The 18786-nt window shown below is 38.8% G+C and overlaps 1 protein-coding gene across 8 annotated transcripts in view; it reads right to left on the bottom strand.

Moving 5' to 3' along the window:
* LOC309848773 (uncharacterized protein) overlaps positions 1 to 6140 on the bottom strand; it is a 49777-nt gene extending 43637 nt beyond the window's left edge. For 6 of the 8 annotated variants that reach the window (XR_014303255.1, XR_014303256.1, XM_082700764.1 and 3 more), the window contains exons 1-2: positions 5985 to 6140; positions 335 to 404 (exon numbers count right to left, since the gene is read on the bottom strand). Coding sequence is in view for 4 of the 8 variants with exons in the window: in XM_082700764.1 (XP_082556890.1) it covers positions 335 to 404; positions 5985 to 6008 (94 nt within the window). In the remaining 4 variants the exon portion in view is untranslated. The remainder of the gene's footprint in view (positions 1 to 334; positions 405 to 5984) is intronic. The other 2 variants (XR_014303257.1, XR_014303258.1) reach the window with 2 other exon arrangements.
* Positions 6141 to 18786: the final 12646 nt, after the last annotated feature.

Genomic DNA, 18786 nt, shown 5'->3' with positions numbered 1-18786 from the left:
TGGAGGGGTGGGTGCCGTGCCGGTTGCTATGGGCAGAGAGTAGAAAGGGTGACTAGGGCCGAGCGTGGGGAGGCCAACTGCAGGACTCCGGGTCCTAGCCCCCCGCAGGGCTGGAGCACCACGTGGACCAGGCAATCCCAATGCCTGGCCGGGTGCCGCGAACCCAGCGAGGGTGGGAGTGGGAGGCTCAGAAGTGTCTTCCTCCAGGTGGAGAGGGTGAAGGGCTTAAGTAAGCACAGACGAGACCAGAAAACCCCTGCTTCCACCCCATGTTCTCCTGGAGGGGAGCCCTCTAGTTCTCCCAGGCCAGAGCGTACCACTGAGAGGTGGTTACCTGGAAGCAAGGTGTGGGCTTTTCTTCTAGAGCTGCCTAGTGGCCCCTTCCTCCCAGCCTTCTTTCTGCGCTTTGGGACACAAAGAGAATTTGTCATTATAAATGAAGCCTGCTTCCTCCCTTTTATTGCATAGTTGATAGCATTAGTTACCTCTGTGATTTCTTTTATTACCCTCAATTTTTATTAATACTGTGGTTACCAGAGATAACAATCTCATAAAATAATAACGGGGTGAGCTCTTGCTGAGAGGCCCCCTTTGATGAGTCCGATAACACCTCTCTGCTCCCCTGAGGAAGGAGGGTGTCGGGTCCCAGGGCCATGGCTCGTCCACACATCAGCATCCCCTCGGCTGTTTACAGGGATGCTCTGTGTCTGGAGACGGGCGGGCCTCATGCTTTACAGCGGTGTGAGTCCGGGGAAGGCCCCGCTGTCACCCAGAAACGTCACAGTTCCAGGCACAACTAATGGGGAAGAAACTGGGGGAAGGGCATCCCCTAGGGACACTGTGAGTCCTGTGTTCCCACAGAGTATCTGGGCCTGCTCAGCTGTGGGACTGATGCAACCCATGTGACTAACCCATCAAGACAGCCCCCAGAAGGGGAAACAGCATCCCCCTGTAAGACTCGGTGTTCTACTGGGGAAGCCCCAGTTTCCCACAAAGCTCACCCTGTCCTGTCACCTTGCTTCTGGGGATCCAGACTCGCCCTTCCTCTGGCATCCCTCCCTCCCTGCACGGGCCTCACTTCCCCCCATCCCCCAACCATGCCCTGGGGCCTTCAGAAGGAGAGCAAGGTGCCCGCGCAGAGACTGTCCTATCTTATTTTGTTTTTCTGCAACACTGGACACAGGTGACTTTCCATGAATGGCTTCCTGTCTCACTCAGTAAAAGCAAAGATTTCACATTAGCTTTCAAGGCTTACCCCTGTCCCCAACTTTAATTTCCTACTGTGCTCTCCCCTTCCCTCACTCTGATCTAGCCACACCAGTCTTCGTGCTAGTTTTTACTAACTAGGCATGTCCAACACGGGCTTCTCCCAGCCTCTCCTCCCCACTCCTTGCCCCTGGGAAGATGGATTGTTCCCTCATCACGTCAGTCTGTACTCATGTCACTATCTCTGTAAGGACTTCCCTAACTACCCTGTTTACAATTGTCCTCCCCCACCTCACCCTGGCACTCTCTATAGCATTCAATACCATCTACCACATTATATATTTGCCTTATTAACTTTGCTTACTGTTATGTCTCCCCCAGCAAGAAAATAAGTTTTGGAATGGCAGGGACTTTTGTCTGCAAACCACCATTTCCCCATCCACAGAACAGTACCAGGCCCTAAGGAAAGGAGAAAGCAGAAGAAGGGGCAGCAAAGAAGGAAATCAGAACAGGGAAGACTTCCCTTCTTGTGATTCACCTCTTCCCATTAGATCCCTAATACTCTTCCTCTGAATCCTCTTCTTCTGCTCCACCCTTTGGAAGTATTCCTAGGGTTTTAACTTTCAAGCCTTTATAAGTACTCCTTGCATAAACTCATGCATAAAAGAAAACATCAATGATTGCCTAAACAATGACAACTCCCAAATTTATTCTTTTGGACCACACCTTTTCCCTAACCCTGTACCCTCAGAACAGGCTATTTACTAGACCAAATCCTATCACTTAAGTTCCTCTCCCCCATCCCCTACGATCCTCCCAGTCCTACTCATACTGATCTATCTTACTATTCAAATCTATTTATTTAATTACTTTAAAAAGATTTTATTTATTTACTTGAGAAAGGGAGAGGGAGCATATGCAGGTGCACAAGTGGGGGCAGGGAGAAGGAGAAGCAGACTCCCCACTAAGCAGGTAGCTCCATCTGGGGCTCGACCCCAGTATCCTGGGATCATGACCTGACCTGAAGGCAGACACTTAACTGAGCCACCCAGGCACCCCTCAAATCCATTGATTAGACCATTACTCTGTGAGGCAGAGGAGTGTCACCGTTAAGAGAACAGGACTGGTATCACAAAGACCTGGATTCTGGGCGCCTGGGTGGCTCAGTGGGTTAAAGCCTCTGCCTTCAGCTCAGGTCATGATCCCTGGGTCCTGGGATCGAGCCCCGCATAGGGGTCTGTGCTCAGCAGGGAGGCTACTTCCTCCTCTCTCTCTGCCTGCTTCTCTGTGACCTCTGTCTGTCAAATAAATGAATGAAATCTTTAAAACACACAAAAAACAAAGACCTGGATTCAAGTTCCCAGCTCCACCTCGTCCTTATTAAAACGAGCTGTTTGAGTCAGGACAAGTTATTTAATTTCTGCAAATTTTCATTTTCTCACCTATATAATGGGATAATATTAGTGAGTCAAAATAGCACTTCATGTGAGGAAAAGCAGTCAGGTGCTGCTCCCCACAATCTACTGGCTCTTACTCTTAGTCATTCTTAGTTTGCATCTCTTTTCCTCTTTGTAACTGATTCCACATATTTGTGTACATAACACCTATGATTGCACATTCTAATGACAAAAACGGGTAGCAAGCTAAGAACAAACTAGGTGTTACTTTTGGAATAATTCAACTTGAGCCCTAATGGGGTCAGATTTTCATGGGATATTCCATTCCTTAACAAACTCTAGAGAGCAGTCTTCCATATATAGTTTAGGAAAAGATTCTTTTTTACTGTTCTGTAAAGTTCCATTCACAAACAGCACTTCACTGGACAGCAACAGATGATGTCAGCCAAAGCCCTGGAGCCTGGCAGGGAAAGGAGAAAGACTGCATAAAGAACTGTCTCTGCGTATTTACCATTGTTTCTTGGCAAGACTACCTCATTATGGTGAAATTAGAACTCAAAATGATAGGTAGAGTTTGGAAACAGTCTTTCAGAAATACAAATTCAGACTGGACATCTTTAGTGATGCTATACAGTAAGTAAACTAAATGTGACCAAAACAGGATGGTATTATATCTGTTCCTGAACTTTATCACTATAAAGCCATTTAGTCAGTACTCAGCTAAAATATTTATCTGATAAACCTCTGGTTCATAAGCGATAACAATTAAAAAAAAACATAAACAATACAAAAATGTCAAGAAAAGCATTTAGAAGAAAAAAAGCACTTAGAATTATCATTAGGATTCACTTCTGAGTATTAATACATTTTAACAATTAGTTTAAAACTAGAGAAGTAACGAAAAGAAAATGATGACAAACCCTAGTTTAAATCTTCACTCTACCCCCTCATGAGGGAAGATTACTTCAACTCTCCAAGCCTATTTCCTTCTCATCTGCAAATGCTGATAATGTACCCAACTGGCAGGGTTATTTAAGAAATTAGGACAATTGTGTATAAATTAGCATTACTTGTGAAATTATAAATTCTAGAAAGTAATATTGCGTAGTTAGCTACACTGACATAGAGTTGCTCAAGAAATGGTAATTATTACTTTTTTTAAAAGATTTTATTTATGTATTTGACAGAGAGAAATCACAATTAGGCAGAGAGGCGGGCAGAGAGAGAGGAAGGGAAGCAGGACCCCTGCTGAGCAGAGAGCCCGATGTGGGACTTGATCCCAGGACCCTGAGATCATGACCTGAGCTGAAGGCAGCGGCTTAACCCACTGAGCCACCCAGACACCCCTAATTATTACTTTTCAAATACAGCTGTCTTAACATAAAACAAATAAATAGTTACATGGGACTTAACTCTACGGTCAATTCTTGATCATAGTGACTAAACTGCATAGTTCCAAATTGCTAAGTAAACTTAAAAGCAATTCATTTTTAGTTTTGAAATACAATCATTTTTGCAGTAAATTAACCATGTCCAAGTGAAGGTTATGGAAAATAGCATAATAATGCAATAGGGTACGTTTATAACAATCTTCTAATAATAAGTCATAATTTGTGAAAATATTATAATTCACACAGTAATTATCATAATGTACAGTGAGATTCATGTCTATCATGCTCACTGCTCTATAGCCAGTGTCTGTCCTGTGCCTGGCACATAACTGGGACCTAGTTAGTATTAGTTTAAATGCAGCATACCTACAGCCACTTATGATTATTCAAGATTACTGGTGGTCTTATGCTAGAAGAGGAACTCAAAGTAATGAAAGAGCACAACCTGAAAAGTAATTTTAATAGAAAATTATTCATGAATCTTCTGCTCCTTAAAGTCATAAAAGGACCTCACTAAACTGTCAGGATAGGCCCACTGTGAAAAACTACTATATAATACACAGTTGGAACCCTGGAACCAGGACAAGAACCTGATCTGATGCATGATCTAGTCCTCTTTTCCATCTCTGTGTTTTCTACTAGTTTGGTTATTTACTAAACCACCGTTCTATTTTCAAACTTTAAGAGCCAGCAACTTGAATTATACTTATTTTACCATTCTTCTCCTAAGGGGGGGGGGGGGAAGATTCTTCTCTCCCATCCAAGTACCAACCAGGCCCTCCCCTGCTTAGATTCCTATATCAGACCAGATCGGACGCATTCAGGGTGGTATGGCCATAGACAGGGGGGAAAAAAAAGATTTTTAAAAAGGGGTTAGTTTTTAGCATCTTCAATTATTATAGTATGTGCAATGTTATAAACAAGCTCTAACAAAAATCCATGACACCTTAAAAAGGTTCGTGAAGCATTTTAATGACACAGACCTCAAATTCTCATCGGACAAATGAAGATAACGTATGTCGCTATTTTTTCTAAATGAACTGTAACTTTAGGATGCGCGGCAATTGAGTGATGGCTTTAGCAAATCACCAGCAGTCAGGATTCACAATGGGTCCTCTCCCTGATTTTGTTAGGCTCCAGGCGATCTTAAAATTACATTATTCAGTTCTTCTTCTTGTCCTGATTTATGCTTTCTTCCTCCCAAGGCTGAAGCTGAACCTAATTCTTGGTAACATAACTTGTTAATAAGTTGATGCCATTTCCTTCCGTTTCAGAATTTGTAATGGAATTATACTACTTGTTCGTTTCTAAAAATAAATGCCTTTCACACGGAAAAATTAAGCATGGGATTAATTAAGATCAACTGAAAAAGTTCCATCAGACACTTAAAAATATGGGCCAACATGTTTTCCTTCTCCGTAACTCCTCTGTTTAACTGACCATTGACGCTAAGGACAATGAAGTTTCGAAGCACACAGAGACAGCAGACGGAGACAGCCCAACGAGACAACAAAGTGAGGGGGAGCAGAGTGCTGATCTCAGCGCCTCCAAAACTTGCATCAAGAACCTGGGACACGGGACAATTCAACGTGAGCAAGGAAAACCTTACACGATATCACAATGCTGATCTGGGGACCCACCCGTTTCCCGGTCTTTGGGGCAGCGAATGCCTGAGAGCAGCTGAAGCTAAAGCAGCCCCAATTTTGCCCAAGAAGTGTAGCGCGACCAATTTCATGGGACTCAACCCCCAGCTGCCCAAATCGTCCACACCCCAACACCAAAGACTGAAAACGGGGCTTCCACTCGCATAGGTACAGGTGGCCTCCGCACCTACCCTGGCCCAAACTGCCCTGCCCTCGCACACTAGGCCCGGGGACGGTCCCGCGGGGCCGGTCCTCAGCCCCCGTCCGGCCAGCCCAGCCACCGTCGCCCCCCACCTCTGCCAGGTCAGACCATGGCTAGTGGCTAACAGTTCTCCGCGTCGGAATACCTTGGTCGTACGGATGTGCTCCATCCCGAGCAGACGGCCGCCGGCAGCGCCACTCACAAGCGTACCATGGAGCGAGAGAGCCGGGCGGACCCAAGGACCCAGGCCCAGCAGGAACTACCAGCCGCCCAGCCCCCTGGCAGCGTCCACCGCGCAGGCGCAACCGGCGGGCGCCGTCTCCTAGAAACGCTTACCCAAACCCGAGGCCTGGGTGGGGGCAAAGACTGGAGGGGTAGAGTGTCCTCCGAGATAGAGTGGCGTCTGGTTCTTCCGGGGCTGCCGGGGGTCCTACACCGCCACCTGCTAGTGGAGGCTCGGAACCAGCAGCAACTCCCACCCTCCACTCCCCCAGAAGAACCTGTTAAAGGATCATCAGATAGACTTACTGTAGCCTTAATGTGAACAATCAAAATTCCCAATACTAGGGTCTCCGGGGTGGCTCAGTCCTTAAGCGCCTGCCTTCCCCTCAGGTCATGATCCCAAGGTCCTGGTATGGAGCCCCGCATGGGGCTCCCTGCTCAGCAGGAAGCCGGCTTCTCCCTCTCTCACTCCCCGTTTGCGTTCGCTCTCTGGCTGTGCCTCTTTGTTAAATAAATAAATAAAATTATTTTAAAAATTCCCAGTACTACACAATTACTTATGTAAAAGTGTAGTTAACGTCCTACACACCAGTTATCCATTAAAAATCATGGAGCAGATCTTAAATAAATATTCAAAGGGCGAAATATATATTATATATTATGTATATATAATATGCATATATTTTATATATATAGTAGATCCTAACAAGTAAAAACGGAACAAACTGAAAAACCGTCAACTTTTCCTAGATCTGCAAGAGAACTGAGGTCACAGGGCAAATCGTTATCCCTAAAATTAGATAGAGGGGCAGGCAAATACACAGTTAAGGGAATAGAAACTCACAAGCAACAACCTTCCTGGGAGATAGTGCCAAGAAGCAAGCTTACCGGGCACCAGTGTTTGGCAGCATCTTTTACCCACTACATCATGTTCAACAATCCAGAAAACCTTACAAGGCATACTGAAGAGCAGAAAACAGTGTGAAGACACAGAGCAAGCATCAAAGCCAGACTTGGATATGACAGGGATGTTGGGATTATCATATTGAAAATACAAAATTATTAGGACTAATATGCTAAAGAATCTTTTTATCTGCATAAAAGAGACAACGTGCAAGAACAAATGGACAATGTAAACAGAGATATGGGAATCCTAAGAAAGAAATGCTAGAGATAAAAACAACAACAACCAAACAAACAAACAAAAAAACACTGCAAAAGAAATGAAGAAAGCCTTTGATGGAGTTATTAATAATTTTGACATGGCTGCGGAAAGAGATCTCTAGCCACAGAGAGCTTGAAGGTATCTCAACAGAAACCTCCAAAACTGAAAAACAAAGAAAACAAAGGTTGAAAACAAAAAACAAAATTGGAGCAGAATATCCAAGAACCACCGGACATGTACAAAAGGTGAAATGCAGACACACGTAATAAATATCCAAAGATGAAAAAAAAGGAACATAAGCAAATATTTGGAACAATAACGTCTGAGATATTCCCTTGAATTAATGTCATACACCCAAAGTCAGACCCAGTAAGTTCAGAGAACACCAAGCAGCATAGATGTCAGAAAGACTGCATATCATTCTCAAACTATAGAAAGTCAAAGATAAAGAAAAATTCTGAAAAAGCCAGAGGGAAAAAACAGTCTACCCAAAGAAGAGCAAAGAACAACCATATTTGACTTCTCTTCACATGTGATGAGGCTGAACAAGCAAGAGAAGAGTAAAGTGAAATAAAGACTTTTTCAGACAAACAAAAATTGAGCAAATTTGTTGCCAGTAGAGCTGCCTTGGGAAAAAAAAAATGTTAAAAGATGCCCTTTCGAGAGAAGTAAGATGATACAGGTCAAAAACTTGAATCTACTTAAGGAAAGAAAGAGCACTGGAGAAGGAATTAGTGAAAGTAAAATAAAAACATTTTCTTATTCTTTATTGATGTAATAAAAATATTTTGTTCAAATCTGTGTGTACGCACATGTGTATGTGTGCATTTATGTATAATTGAAATGAAGGGGAGGACAGCAGTGATTCAAGGGATGGGAGGGAGGAAGAAGGAATTATAAAGTACTCGCACGACCAAAAAACCCCAAAACTATGCTGCAGAAGAATATTACGGAACAAAAATGTTGATGTTATATTAATGAATGAAAAATATGCTGGCTATAGAATGGTAAGATCAATGTGACTCTGTTTTGTAATTTTTATTTGTATAAACAAAAAGTTTACATTTGGGGGCACCTGGGTGGCTCTGTTGGTTAAGTTTCTGTCTTTGGCTCTGGTGACGATCCCAGGGTCCTGGGATCAAGTCCCACATTGGGCTACTTGCTCAGCGGGGAGCGGGCTTCTCCCTCTGCCTCTGTCTTTCCCCTTGTTTGTGCTCTCTCTCTCTCTCTCTCTGTCAAATGAATAAATAAAAATCTTTTTTTCAAAAGTTTACATTTCTAGATGGGAGGATTGTGGGTGACTTATTGTAATTCCTGTGTTGCACTTTTTCTCAGTCTCAAGTGATTTTGCCACTCGGGATATCTGGCCAACTGTGGAGACATTTTGGGTGAACTCAAGTGGGTGCACGTGTGGAGAGTGCTACTGACATCTAGTGGGTGCAGGTTAGCTCTGCTGTTGAACATCCTACAGAGCACCAGACACCCTCCCCACTCACCTCCCACCGCACCTCCCCAAGAAGAATTATCCAGACCAACAGGTCAACTGTGAAGAGGTGGAGAAGTCCTGCTTTATGTCTCCCAGGGGTTTTGTAGCAAGAAATTTCACTTACTGTAACTAGAAAATGCTCTTTGTAAAACACCATCATTTTTACATCATCTTTCTTGCTGTGTTTGATGCTACAAAGGCGTACCACCTATGTTTTCTTCTCTAATTAAAAATTTGCCAGCATCTCATTTTTACTATTTATTTATTTATTTATTTTTATTTATTTTAATATTTATTCAACTTGTCTTGGTGTTGGTTTGTTTTGGTTTGTCTGTTTTTTGGTTTTGTTTTGTTTTGTGTTTTGAATGCCTACTCTGCTCCAGACAGATTGTCAAAGCAAATGCTTATTAATCTCAGCAGTCTTCGTGGTGAAATTACTTACTCCTGTAGGTATATGTGAAATAAGAATAAGATCAAGCCACCTAGACACCAGTGTTGATAGAGTATCTCATCCAAAAGAAACCCAAATCCTGCTTTAAAACAAAACAAAACACTGAAAACTAATATAGCTCCTTACTGAAGATCTCTTGAGAAGGTAGAATAAGGTGAATTATACTAAATAACATCCATCAAGACTCCCTTAATAAAGCTTCTTTGTATACTGTTTCTCCCGCATTTTTTGTCACTTTCCCTATTTCCTGCTCATCTGCAGTTTGCCCTCACATACCAGGCTATCCTCCCCCACTCTTTTCTCTTATCATGTCTCCTTTTTTTTTCTTTTACCAATTTTCATGGAGAGGTAATAACAGTAACTAACACTTACTAAGGGATTATCAGGAGACGGAAAGTGTACCAAATGCATCACCTGTGTTATGAGGAAAATACTGTTCCTTCCCTCAGTTTAAAGATGAAGAAAGTGGAATACAATGAAGTTAAGTATCTTGCCCAATACCACAGAGATTTAAAGCCTAGATCCACGATGTAAAGCTAGACAGTCTGACTCGAGAGTCTGTATTCTTTTTTTAAGAATTATTTTTATTAACATACAATGTATTCTTTGCCTCAGGGGTACAGGTTTGTGAATCATCAGGCTTACACACTTCACAGCACTCACCATAGCACATACCCTCTCCAATGTCCATAACCCAACCACCCTCTCCCTACCTCCCCACCCCCCAGCAACCCTTAGTATGTTTTGTGAGATTAAGAGTCTCTTATGGTTTGTTTTCCTCCCGTTCCCATCACTTTTTTTTCATTTTTTCCTTCCCTAATCCCACGACCCCTGCCCTGCCTCTCAAATTCCTCATATCAGAGAGATCATATGAGAATTGTCTTTCTCTGATTATAGAGTCTGTATTTTTAACAGCTATTCTATACTGACTTCTTTTCCAAAATCTATATATAAGTTCCACTTATGATAACATAATAGGCTAGGAAATGACCCTGCCTTAAAAAAACAATAATAATTAAAATAACAAAGTAGAAATCAAGTTCCGTAAAGCACCAGGTAACTGACAAGTTAGTGAGAAGGTACAAGATGGCTTTTTTCTCCAGTATACTCTTATCACCCTTCTCCTCTCATTGTCTCTTGATATGTTCATTGGACATGTGTGGATATATTCACCTCTGAACTTTGGTTCCTGCTCTTTACTGGCTGGCTGGGCCCCAACACACCCTGTTTTTTCTAACCAGCCTATAAGCTCAAGTTCCTATTCAATGGTGATGGCAGAATGAATAATTAGACAGAACTTAAACATCAGAATTATAAAACTAAGTCCATCACTCAGGTTATCCATTAGTAAATAATATTATTGCTGTGAAAATGATTGTTTGAAGTAAAGAAACTTTTCAGTGATAGGCCCTAAGAGAGATTATCTAGTCAAACACTTTTATACTTGAAGTTGAGGCCCAGAGAGGTTAAGTGATTTGCCCATATTGAAAATGCTAGTAGTGAACTAGAACGCAGATTCCTTTATTCCCATTTCAGTGCTCTTTTACCATATCCTACTGGACTTGTGTTTTTAAGTATCATCCCAAGCACATTTCATTTCTCCATGTATATAACAAGAATAAATTTTTGCTTCAAATTTTAGGAAAAGAGGGGCGCCTGGATGGCTCAGTCAGTTGAGCATCTGCCTTTGGTTCAGGTCATGATCTTGGGGTCCTGAGATCGAGCCCCATGTCAAACTTCCTGCTTTGGTGGGCAGTCTGTTTCTCCCTCTGCCTCTGCTTCCCCCACCCTCTTGTGTGAGTTCTCTCTCTCTCTCTGTGTGTGTCTCAAGTAAATAAATAAAATCTTTTTTAAAAATTTTAGAAAAAAGATTCTATTTTTTACAAAACTAAATCAAAAGCACTCAACACCACTAGAAAATTTTGGTATTGACCAAATTCTGTAAGTACCTATATTGTTGTAACCAAAGCTGGTAAGAGAATGTTGCACTGTGCATAACTTTAAGTATATAACTACTTTTTTTTAAAGTTTATTTACATTTTGGCATCTCATATAAAGATAGTTAACTAGTCATGATTCTCTATTTTAGTTAATTGCCTGAAGGAAGGATCCAAATGCTGTTTCCTATTCTATAAAATAAAAGTTTATTTGAAATGATAGCTCAAAATCTTTTCTAGTACTGTACGTCTCTAAGTCACATTATCCAAAACTTGAATTTTACAATGCTGTGTCATCCTTTTTTTTTTTCCTAATGCATTTAGAGGTAAGAAGGATGTATAGAACATATCTAACATATTGTGAAAATCAGTGAAGATGTCTTAAATAATTTGAACTTCATTTTAGCTAAAACATTTTAAACTGACAAATTACTTAGGATTGTATTCAGAATTAATTCTAAACTAATTTTTATAATGCCAGATTACATTAATATGTTTATGAAATATCTTTGAGATTGCTATAGATTTTAGAAAGTGTGCTCCAAGTAGAATTTCAACCTGTGTAATAAAACAAAGTAAGAAAATAATACTTTACTGTTGGATAGCACTTTAATATTCCCAGAGCAAAAGATTTTCAGATCCTAACATTTGGAGATTCTTCTACAAATAGGACACTTCACCTTATTAACCTGATTAACTTGCAGTGAAAGTCACCAATTGACAGGTGCTACCCACACACTTCTTTCAGTGCTTCATTCTTTATATGAGTGATTGTCCAACAGTTCACTCCAACAATTGTCCATTAATTTAAGGAAAGTTTCCAACATGAAAAACATGATAATTGGAATCAAACAGTATTCTGTAATCCAGAAGAAACTGACAATGAAGGTAGCTAGAAGATTAAAAGCAAAAGCAAAAAGAAAAAGAAACATATATAAGTTAGAGACAAACTATATTTTCAAAGAATCAGTGGAACTATTGAGTTCCTTAAATAAGAATAAGGGGCTACTTAAAATTTTCAAAATAGAAAAAGCAGAACTTTGAAATTAAAAACATAAATAAAATTTAATTATAAACAGAAATAGACTGGAAGAGAAAATTATGAAGAGCCCCTAGAAAACAGAACAGGAAGCAAAGAGGTTAAGAGAAACAGAAGGGGAAGGAAGAGAAAAAGGTGGGGGAGAGGCAAACCATAAAAGACTCTTAACTATAGAAAACAAACTGAGGGTTGCCAGAGGGGAAGTGGGTGGGGGATGGGCAAAATTGATGATGGATATTAAGGAAGGTACTTGTAATTGGCATCATGTATAATATGTAAGTGATGAATCACTAAATTCTACTCCTGAAACGAGTATTACCCTATCTGTTAACCAACTAATTTAAATAAAAACCTGGGGAAAAAAAAAAAAACCACAAAAAATGAAGGCAGAAAAAACTTGAGATTCAAGGCTTAACCAGGAGGCCCATCATATTGCAAGTAAGACTCCAATAAAGGAAGAATAGAAAAAGTATAGTGAGCAAGAAATTATTAAAGAACTAATAAGTTTATTTTTTCTCAGAACTGATCGAAATGAGTCTCCACATTGAAAAAGCCCACTGAATATCCAGCACAATAAATGAAAAATACTCTTACCAAAGAAAAAGTCCCAAATTGCAGCATATCAAGGATAAACAAGAGGTTGTAAGAGCTTCCCAAACGCAAGGAATGGGGATAGTTCACATCCAAAAAGTAGAATGGCACTGGACTTCTCCACAACTACATTGTGAAACAATTTCTTCAAAATTGTAAGGGGAACAGTTTCACTAGTTAATTCTGTACTCAGCCAAATCAAGTGTGATGGTACAAAAGAAAGAGTGGTCCCTTTTTTCCCTAAAAAATACTTTCCATGGACTGTGGCCTATGAAATTTTTAAAGGATGTGATTTGTCCAGATGATTAAATAAGAAAGAGAAAGATATAGATGACTCAGGAGAGGGATAAAAAAGTGTCAGCATGGCTGCTATTCAACAAGCCATGAGGTCAGTCAGTTCCATATTGTACTCTCTAAACGAGAACCTTGGGAAGGAGCTCTCCAGGAAACAAAGGAACATAACATGTTGAGCATACAGAAAAAATATTAATTGCATGTAGCAGAGATTTGGAAGAGTATATAATAATTGTATTAAGTACATAGAAAACTAGAGGGTAAAAAAATTAGTAGTTATAAACTCCAGGAGAAATAATAGGCATGGTCCTAGTTCACCTCTTTGCTTAAAATATTTGCAACTCATAATAATGTAGACATTAGCTATTTATATTTATATTGGTGATTTATATAGTCCCACATTATAACATTATTTTGATATCAGAGATGGGTAGAAATATGGGATAAGAATATAGAAGAGTGAAGTCTTCATATAATTGGGAGTTAACCAATTTTGTTTTAAATTGATAAATGAAGAAATAAAGTATAAGGATATCATCTAGACCCACACTAATATTAATCTGTGGCAAAGGAGGTAAGAGTATACAATGGGAGAAAAGACAGTCTTCAACAAATTTTGCTTGGAAAACTGGACAGCTACATGCAAAAGAATGAAATTGGACCACTTTCTTATACTGTACATACACAATAATAAATCAAAATGGACTAAAGACCTAAGTGGGAGACCTGAAAAAACAAAACTCATAGAAGAAGACATAAGCAGTCATTTCTTTGACATCTGCCATCACAGCGTTTTCCTAGATATGTCTCCTGAGGCAAGGGCAACAAAAGCAAAAATAAACTATTGGGACTACACCAAAATAAAAAGCTTTTGTGCAGCAGAGGAAACCATCACCAAAACAAAAAGGCAACCTACTAAGTAGGAGAAGGTATTTGCAAATGATATATCCAATAGGGATTAATATCCAAAATATATAAAACATTAATCAAGTCAGTACCCCCCCCAAAAAAGAACAAACAGATAATCTGATTTTAAAAAGGACAGAGGACCTGAATAGACATTTTTCCAAAGAAGACATTCTCATGGCCACCAGATACATGAAAAGATGCTCAACATCATTATACAATGAAACGCAAATGAAAACCGCAGTGAGATATCATTTCACACCTGTCAGAATGGCAAAATCAAAAAGACAAGAAATAACAACAGTTGGAGAGGCTGTGGAGAAAAAGGAACCCGTGTGCACTGTTGGTAGGAATGCAAATTGGTACAACCACTGTGGAAAATAGTATAAACCGTTCTCAAAAAATTAAAAATAGAAATTTAAAAAAGAAGCTCTGGCACATTGTTGGTGGGAATGCAAATTGATGCAACAACTGTAGAAAACAGCATGAAGGTTTTACAAAAAATTAAAAATAGAAATACCATATGACCCAGTGATTCAACTACTGGGTATTTACCCAAAGAAAATAAAACACTAATTCGAAAAGACAGATGCACTCCTATGTTTACTGCAGTATTATTTACAATAGCCAAAAATATGGAAGCAACCCAAGTGTCCATTAATGACTGGATAAAGAAGATATGATTGATATATAGATAGAATATATATTCTTTATATATAGATATATATAAATAGATTAGGTAAATTAGATAAATCGATATATCTAAAGAAGATGTGATATTATATATATACTTACATTTAAGTGTATATATATATTTATATTATGTATAATATATATAATATATACAATATACATATATTATATATTATATATATACACACATATATAAATGGAATATTGCTCAACCATAAAAAGAATGAGTTCTTGCCATTTGTGACAACATGGATGGATATAGAGATTATATTGCTAAATGGAATAAGTGAGAAAAAGACATACCATATGATTTTCCTCCTACGTGGAATTTAAGAATTAAAACAACGAAAAAGAAACCCAGACTCTTTAAGTACAGAGAACAAATGGGTGTTTGCTAGAGGAGTGGTAGGTGGGGGGGCAGCTAAAACACATAAGGGGGTTTAAGAGTTTACTTAATCATGATGAACACTGAGTAATGTATAGAATTGTTAAATCATTATATTTTACACCTGAAACCAATCTAATACTTACATTTATATATATATATATATATATATATATATATATATATATAATTTTACTTAATAAACTATAACTATAGTAACTATATACATGTATTACCTTGATAAAAATAAAATCATTCCTGCGGTTTCTCCGCAGACCACGGGAGGCCAGAGGCGGGAACCGGCCCCCCTGGCCGCGCGCAGGAGGGATTTCAGCGGAAGCTGTCGAGCGACTTTCATAAATGAAGCTTTAAAATGACCTTTTTAAAAGAAGAGTCAATCCTCGGTTTCCGTGTGACTGTGCAGACACAGCCCGGAGGTCAGCCCTGGGGGCCCGGAGCAGGCCGGTGCGTGTGGGTGGTCGCAGGCGGCCGGTGTCCAGCCTCGGGCCGCGCCAGCGCCGCAGGACGAAAACGCTCGTGTGGCCTTTCCCTGCGCCCCGACGGAGCCCGAGGCCGTTGTGAGGTGTTGGCCGCGGGCAGGACGGACGCGCCCCCACGCGCCTCCAGGGGCCCGGGAAGCTCCCGGTCATCTGGATGTACAGTCTCTGTTGTCTCTGTTTTTAAATAACAAGCCGCTTAGAACCTGATCTTTACGCAGATTAAATTCATTGTCACTTCGCTTTGATCTTCAGCAATATTTATAAATTTAGTCATTGTAAAGGTTTCCTCATTTGATCCAGTTTTATACGAACTCTGGTTGGTTTGAGTCCGATGTCCAGGAAGAAACAGGACACCTTCACTTGGAGAACCGGCCTCGGGCCCAAGAAAGCTTTCCTACAAATAACGTGTTTTTCTAGGAGCAGCGGCTCCTACTGTGGTCCGGCACCACCTGCTGCTCAGTGGCAACTGTCCTGCCTCGGGAGGCTCAGGCCACCAACTGGAAAACACAATCTCACCATCTTCATTTTTGCTGAATCCATTAAGTGTAAAAGCCAATTATTTTTCTTTTGGAAACTATTTATTGGGCAGAAATACTTTTTATTGAGTAATTTTGGTCTGCCACGCCTATATTTGATTTTGCTATTTGTGCGCTTTTGTTCCTAAACACAGGAAAAACCAAAGGTGCTCTCTCTTTGTGGTCTGGGGCAAGAGCTCAGATACACCCAGATTGATGGGCGCCAGTGAACATAGGAGCATCTTTTCTGGCACCCAAGCAGTCAGAAGTGTTTTTGTGGTTTTGGTTGTTTTGTTCTTTTGGTTTTTGGTTTTTGTTTTTTGTTTTTTTGTTTTTTTACTACAGTAAGTATTATAGAACCAAAAACCTAATGCTACTTACTGTCACAATGAAATGTTCTTTTACTAAGTTATTGCTGGTTATTGAATATCTTGTTGAGTACTGGGATCTGTTACCAAGAAGGAAATTACGTTTCTTACCATGTTTGAGCTAAGCAAATGCGAATAATTTTTTAAAGAAAGAAAAAAAAAGAAGCCTCCTCTGAGACTTGTATTCTGTTGTTCATAATTTTAGGAGTTCTGAATTTCTTGGAACAGCTGCTTGAGTGTATTTTTGTACCCATATCTTCACTTCTGCCTTTTTCTTCTTAAATTAAAAAAAAAAAAACTATGATGTATTACACATTAAAGTTTTCTTGGTTTTATATATCAAAGAATAAAAACTTTTTTTGTTACATTTAAAAAAATAAAATAAAATCAATTTAAAAAATACAATATCTCAACTTCTATGAAGGCAAGAGTTAATTGTGTGTTGATTTGACATTTTGCAGAACTTAAGATACACAAACATTTAACACAACAGCAAAAACACTTTAATAAATATGTGTCTTATCTAGATTTTCTAATTTCTTGAAGTGTAATTATTGTTAGTATGCCCTTATAATCCTTTTTATTTCTATGTGATTGTAGTGTTATTCCTCCTTTGTTCCTGATTTGACTTGAGATTTTCTTCTTTTTTTAATATGGGCATTTATAGCTGTAAGTTTCCCTCTAAGCACTACTTTAATTAAGTCCCATCAGTTTGGGTATATTTTGTTTATGTTTTTATTAATTAAAATATTTTCTGATTTATCTTGGGATATTTTGTTTGTTGATTATTTAGAAGTGTGCCATTTAATTTCCTCACATTTGTGAATTTCCATGCACATTTGAGAAGAAAGATATTCTACTGTTGTTGGGTAGAGTATTCTATAAATCTCTTACCTCTAGTTGATTTTAGTACTATTTCAGTCTTCTATTTCCCTGTTGACTTTCTGGCTAGTTATTGAAAATGGGATACTGAAGTCTCCAGTTATTATTGTTTAATTGTATATTTTTCCCTTCTGTTCTGTAAATTATTCCTTCAGGTTTATCAGGGCTTTTTTTGTTAGATGCATATATTTATAATAGTTATTACTTTCTGATAGGTTGATCCTTTTATTATTGTAAAGTGTTCTTCGTCTCTAGGGAAAATTTTTGTCTTAAAGTTTCTTCTGATACTAGTACAAACACTCCAACTTTCTTTTGATCATTGTTTGTATGGCATAATCTTTTTATAGTTTTCCTTTTTAACCAATCTCAAGTATATATTTTACAGAGAGTGAGAGTATAGTATCATGTTTTTTAATCCATTTTAGATTGTTTATTACATTTACCTATAATGTAATTACTGTAAAATTAAGAATTACATCTGCCATTTTCCTGGTTGCTGTGTTTCTTATGTCTTCACCCATTGTTCCCATTCCTTCATTATTGCCTTCCTCTGTATTTGATAGATTTTTTTTTTAGTTTACCATTTAATTTCTTCGTTTCTTTTACTGTATGCTTTAGAATTGTTTTCTTAATGGTTGTCCTGGTGATTATTATTAGCATGTTTACATAAAACAATCTAGTTTAGATTAATACCAATTTAATTTCATTGCAGAAACTTTGCTCCAGTATAGTTCCATTCACTTCCTTTACTTTGTGCTATTACTATCATATACATTACATTTTTATACATTGTAAACCCATCAACACAGTTTTAAAATTGTATAGCTGTGTTTTAAATCATATAGGAGAAGAAGATAATTGCAATGAAAATATCTATTTATACTTTTATATTTACCTATATACTTTTATAGTAAATACTGGTGCTTTTTGTTTCCCTATGTAAAACAAAGGTATGTCTAGTGTTAGACTGAAATACTCTCCTCACTTCTTGGACACAACTACTAGCAACATCTTCTCTTAGATTTTGTTTTTTAGAAATATCTTGATTTCTCTTTCATTTTTAAAAATGGTTTTGCAGATGTAAGATTCTTTGTTAATAGTTGTTTTTTGCTTCTTTCTTTGTTTTCTTTCAGCACCTGGGATAATGTCATCTCAGTGCCATTTAGCCTCTGTGGTTTCTAGTGAGAAGTCAGTCTTTACTTTTATTGAGGATCATATTTTCCATTACAGTTTTCAAGATTGTCTCTTGTCCTTTTCTTTTGACATTTTGACTATGAAATGTTTGAGAGTAGATCTTGTTGATTTATTGTACTCGAGTTTATTGAGCTTCTTGAATTCTAAGACTAATTCTTTTTGTTGTTGTTGTATCTGGAGAGTTTCTAGTCATTATTTCTTAAGATATTCCTTCTGCGCCTTCCTCTCTCTCCTCTCTCTCTCTCTTTCTCCCACCTTTCCCAGCCACTCCGTCCTTCTCTCTTTTTCCGGGACTCCCATTTTACATGTTGGGGATGTT

The sequence above is a fragment of the Mustela nivalis genome (assembly GCF_964662115.1).
Source record: "Mustela nivalis genome assembly, chromosome: 15".
NCBI lineage: Eukaryota > Metazoa > Chordata > Mammalia > Carnivora > Mustelidae > Mustela > Mustela nivalis.
Note: the sequence above shows the minus strand (reverse complement) of the source record. Positions and strands in the feature narration are given on the sequence as shown.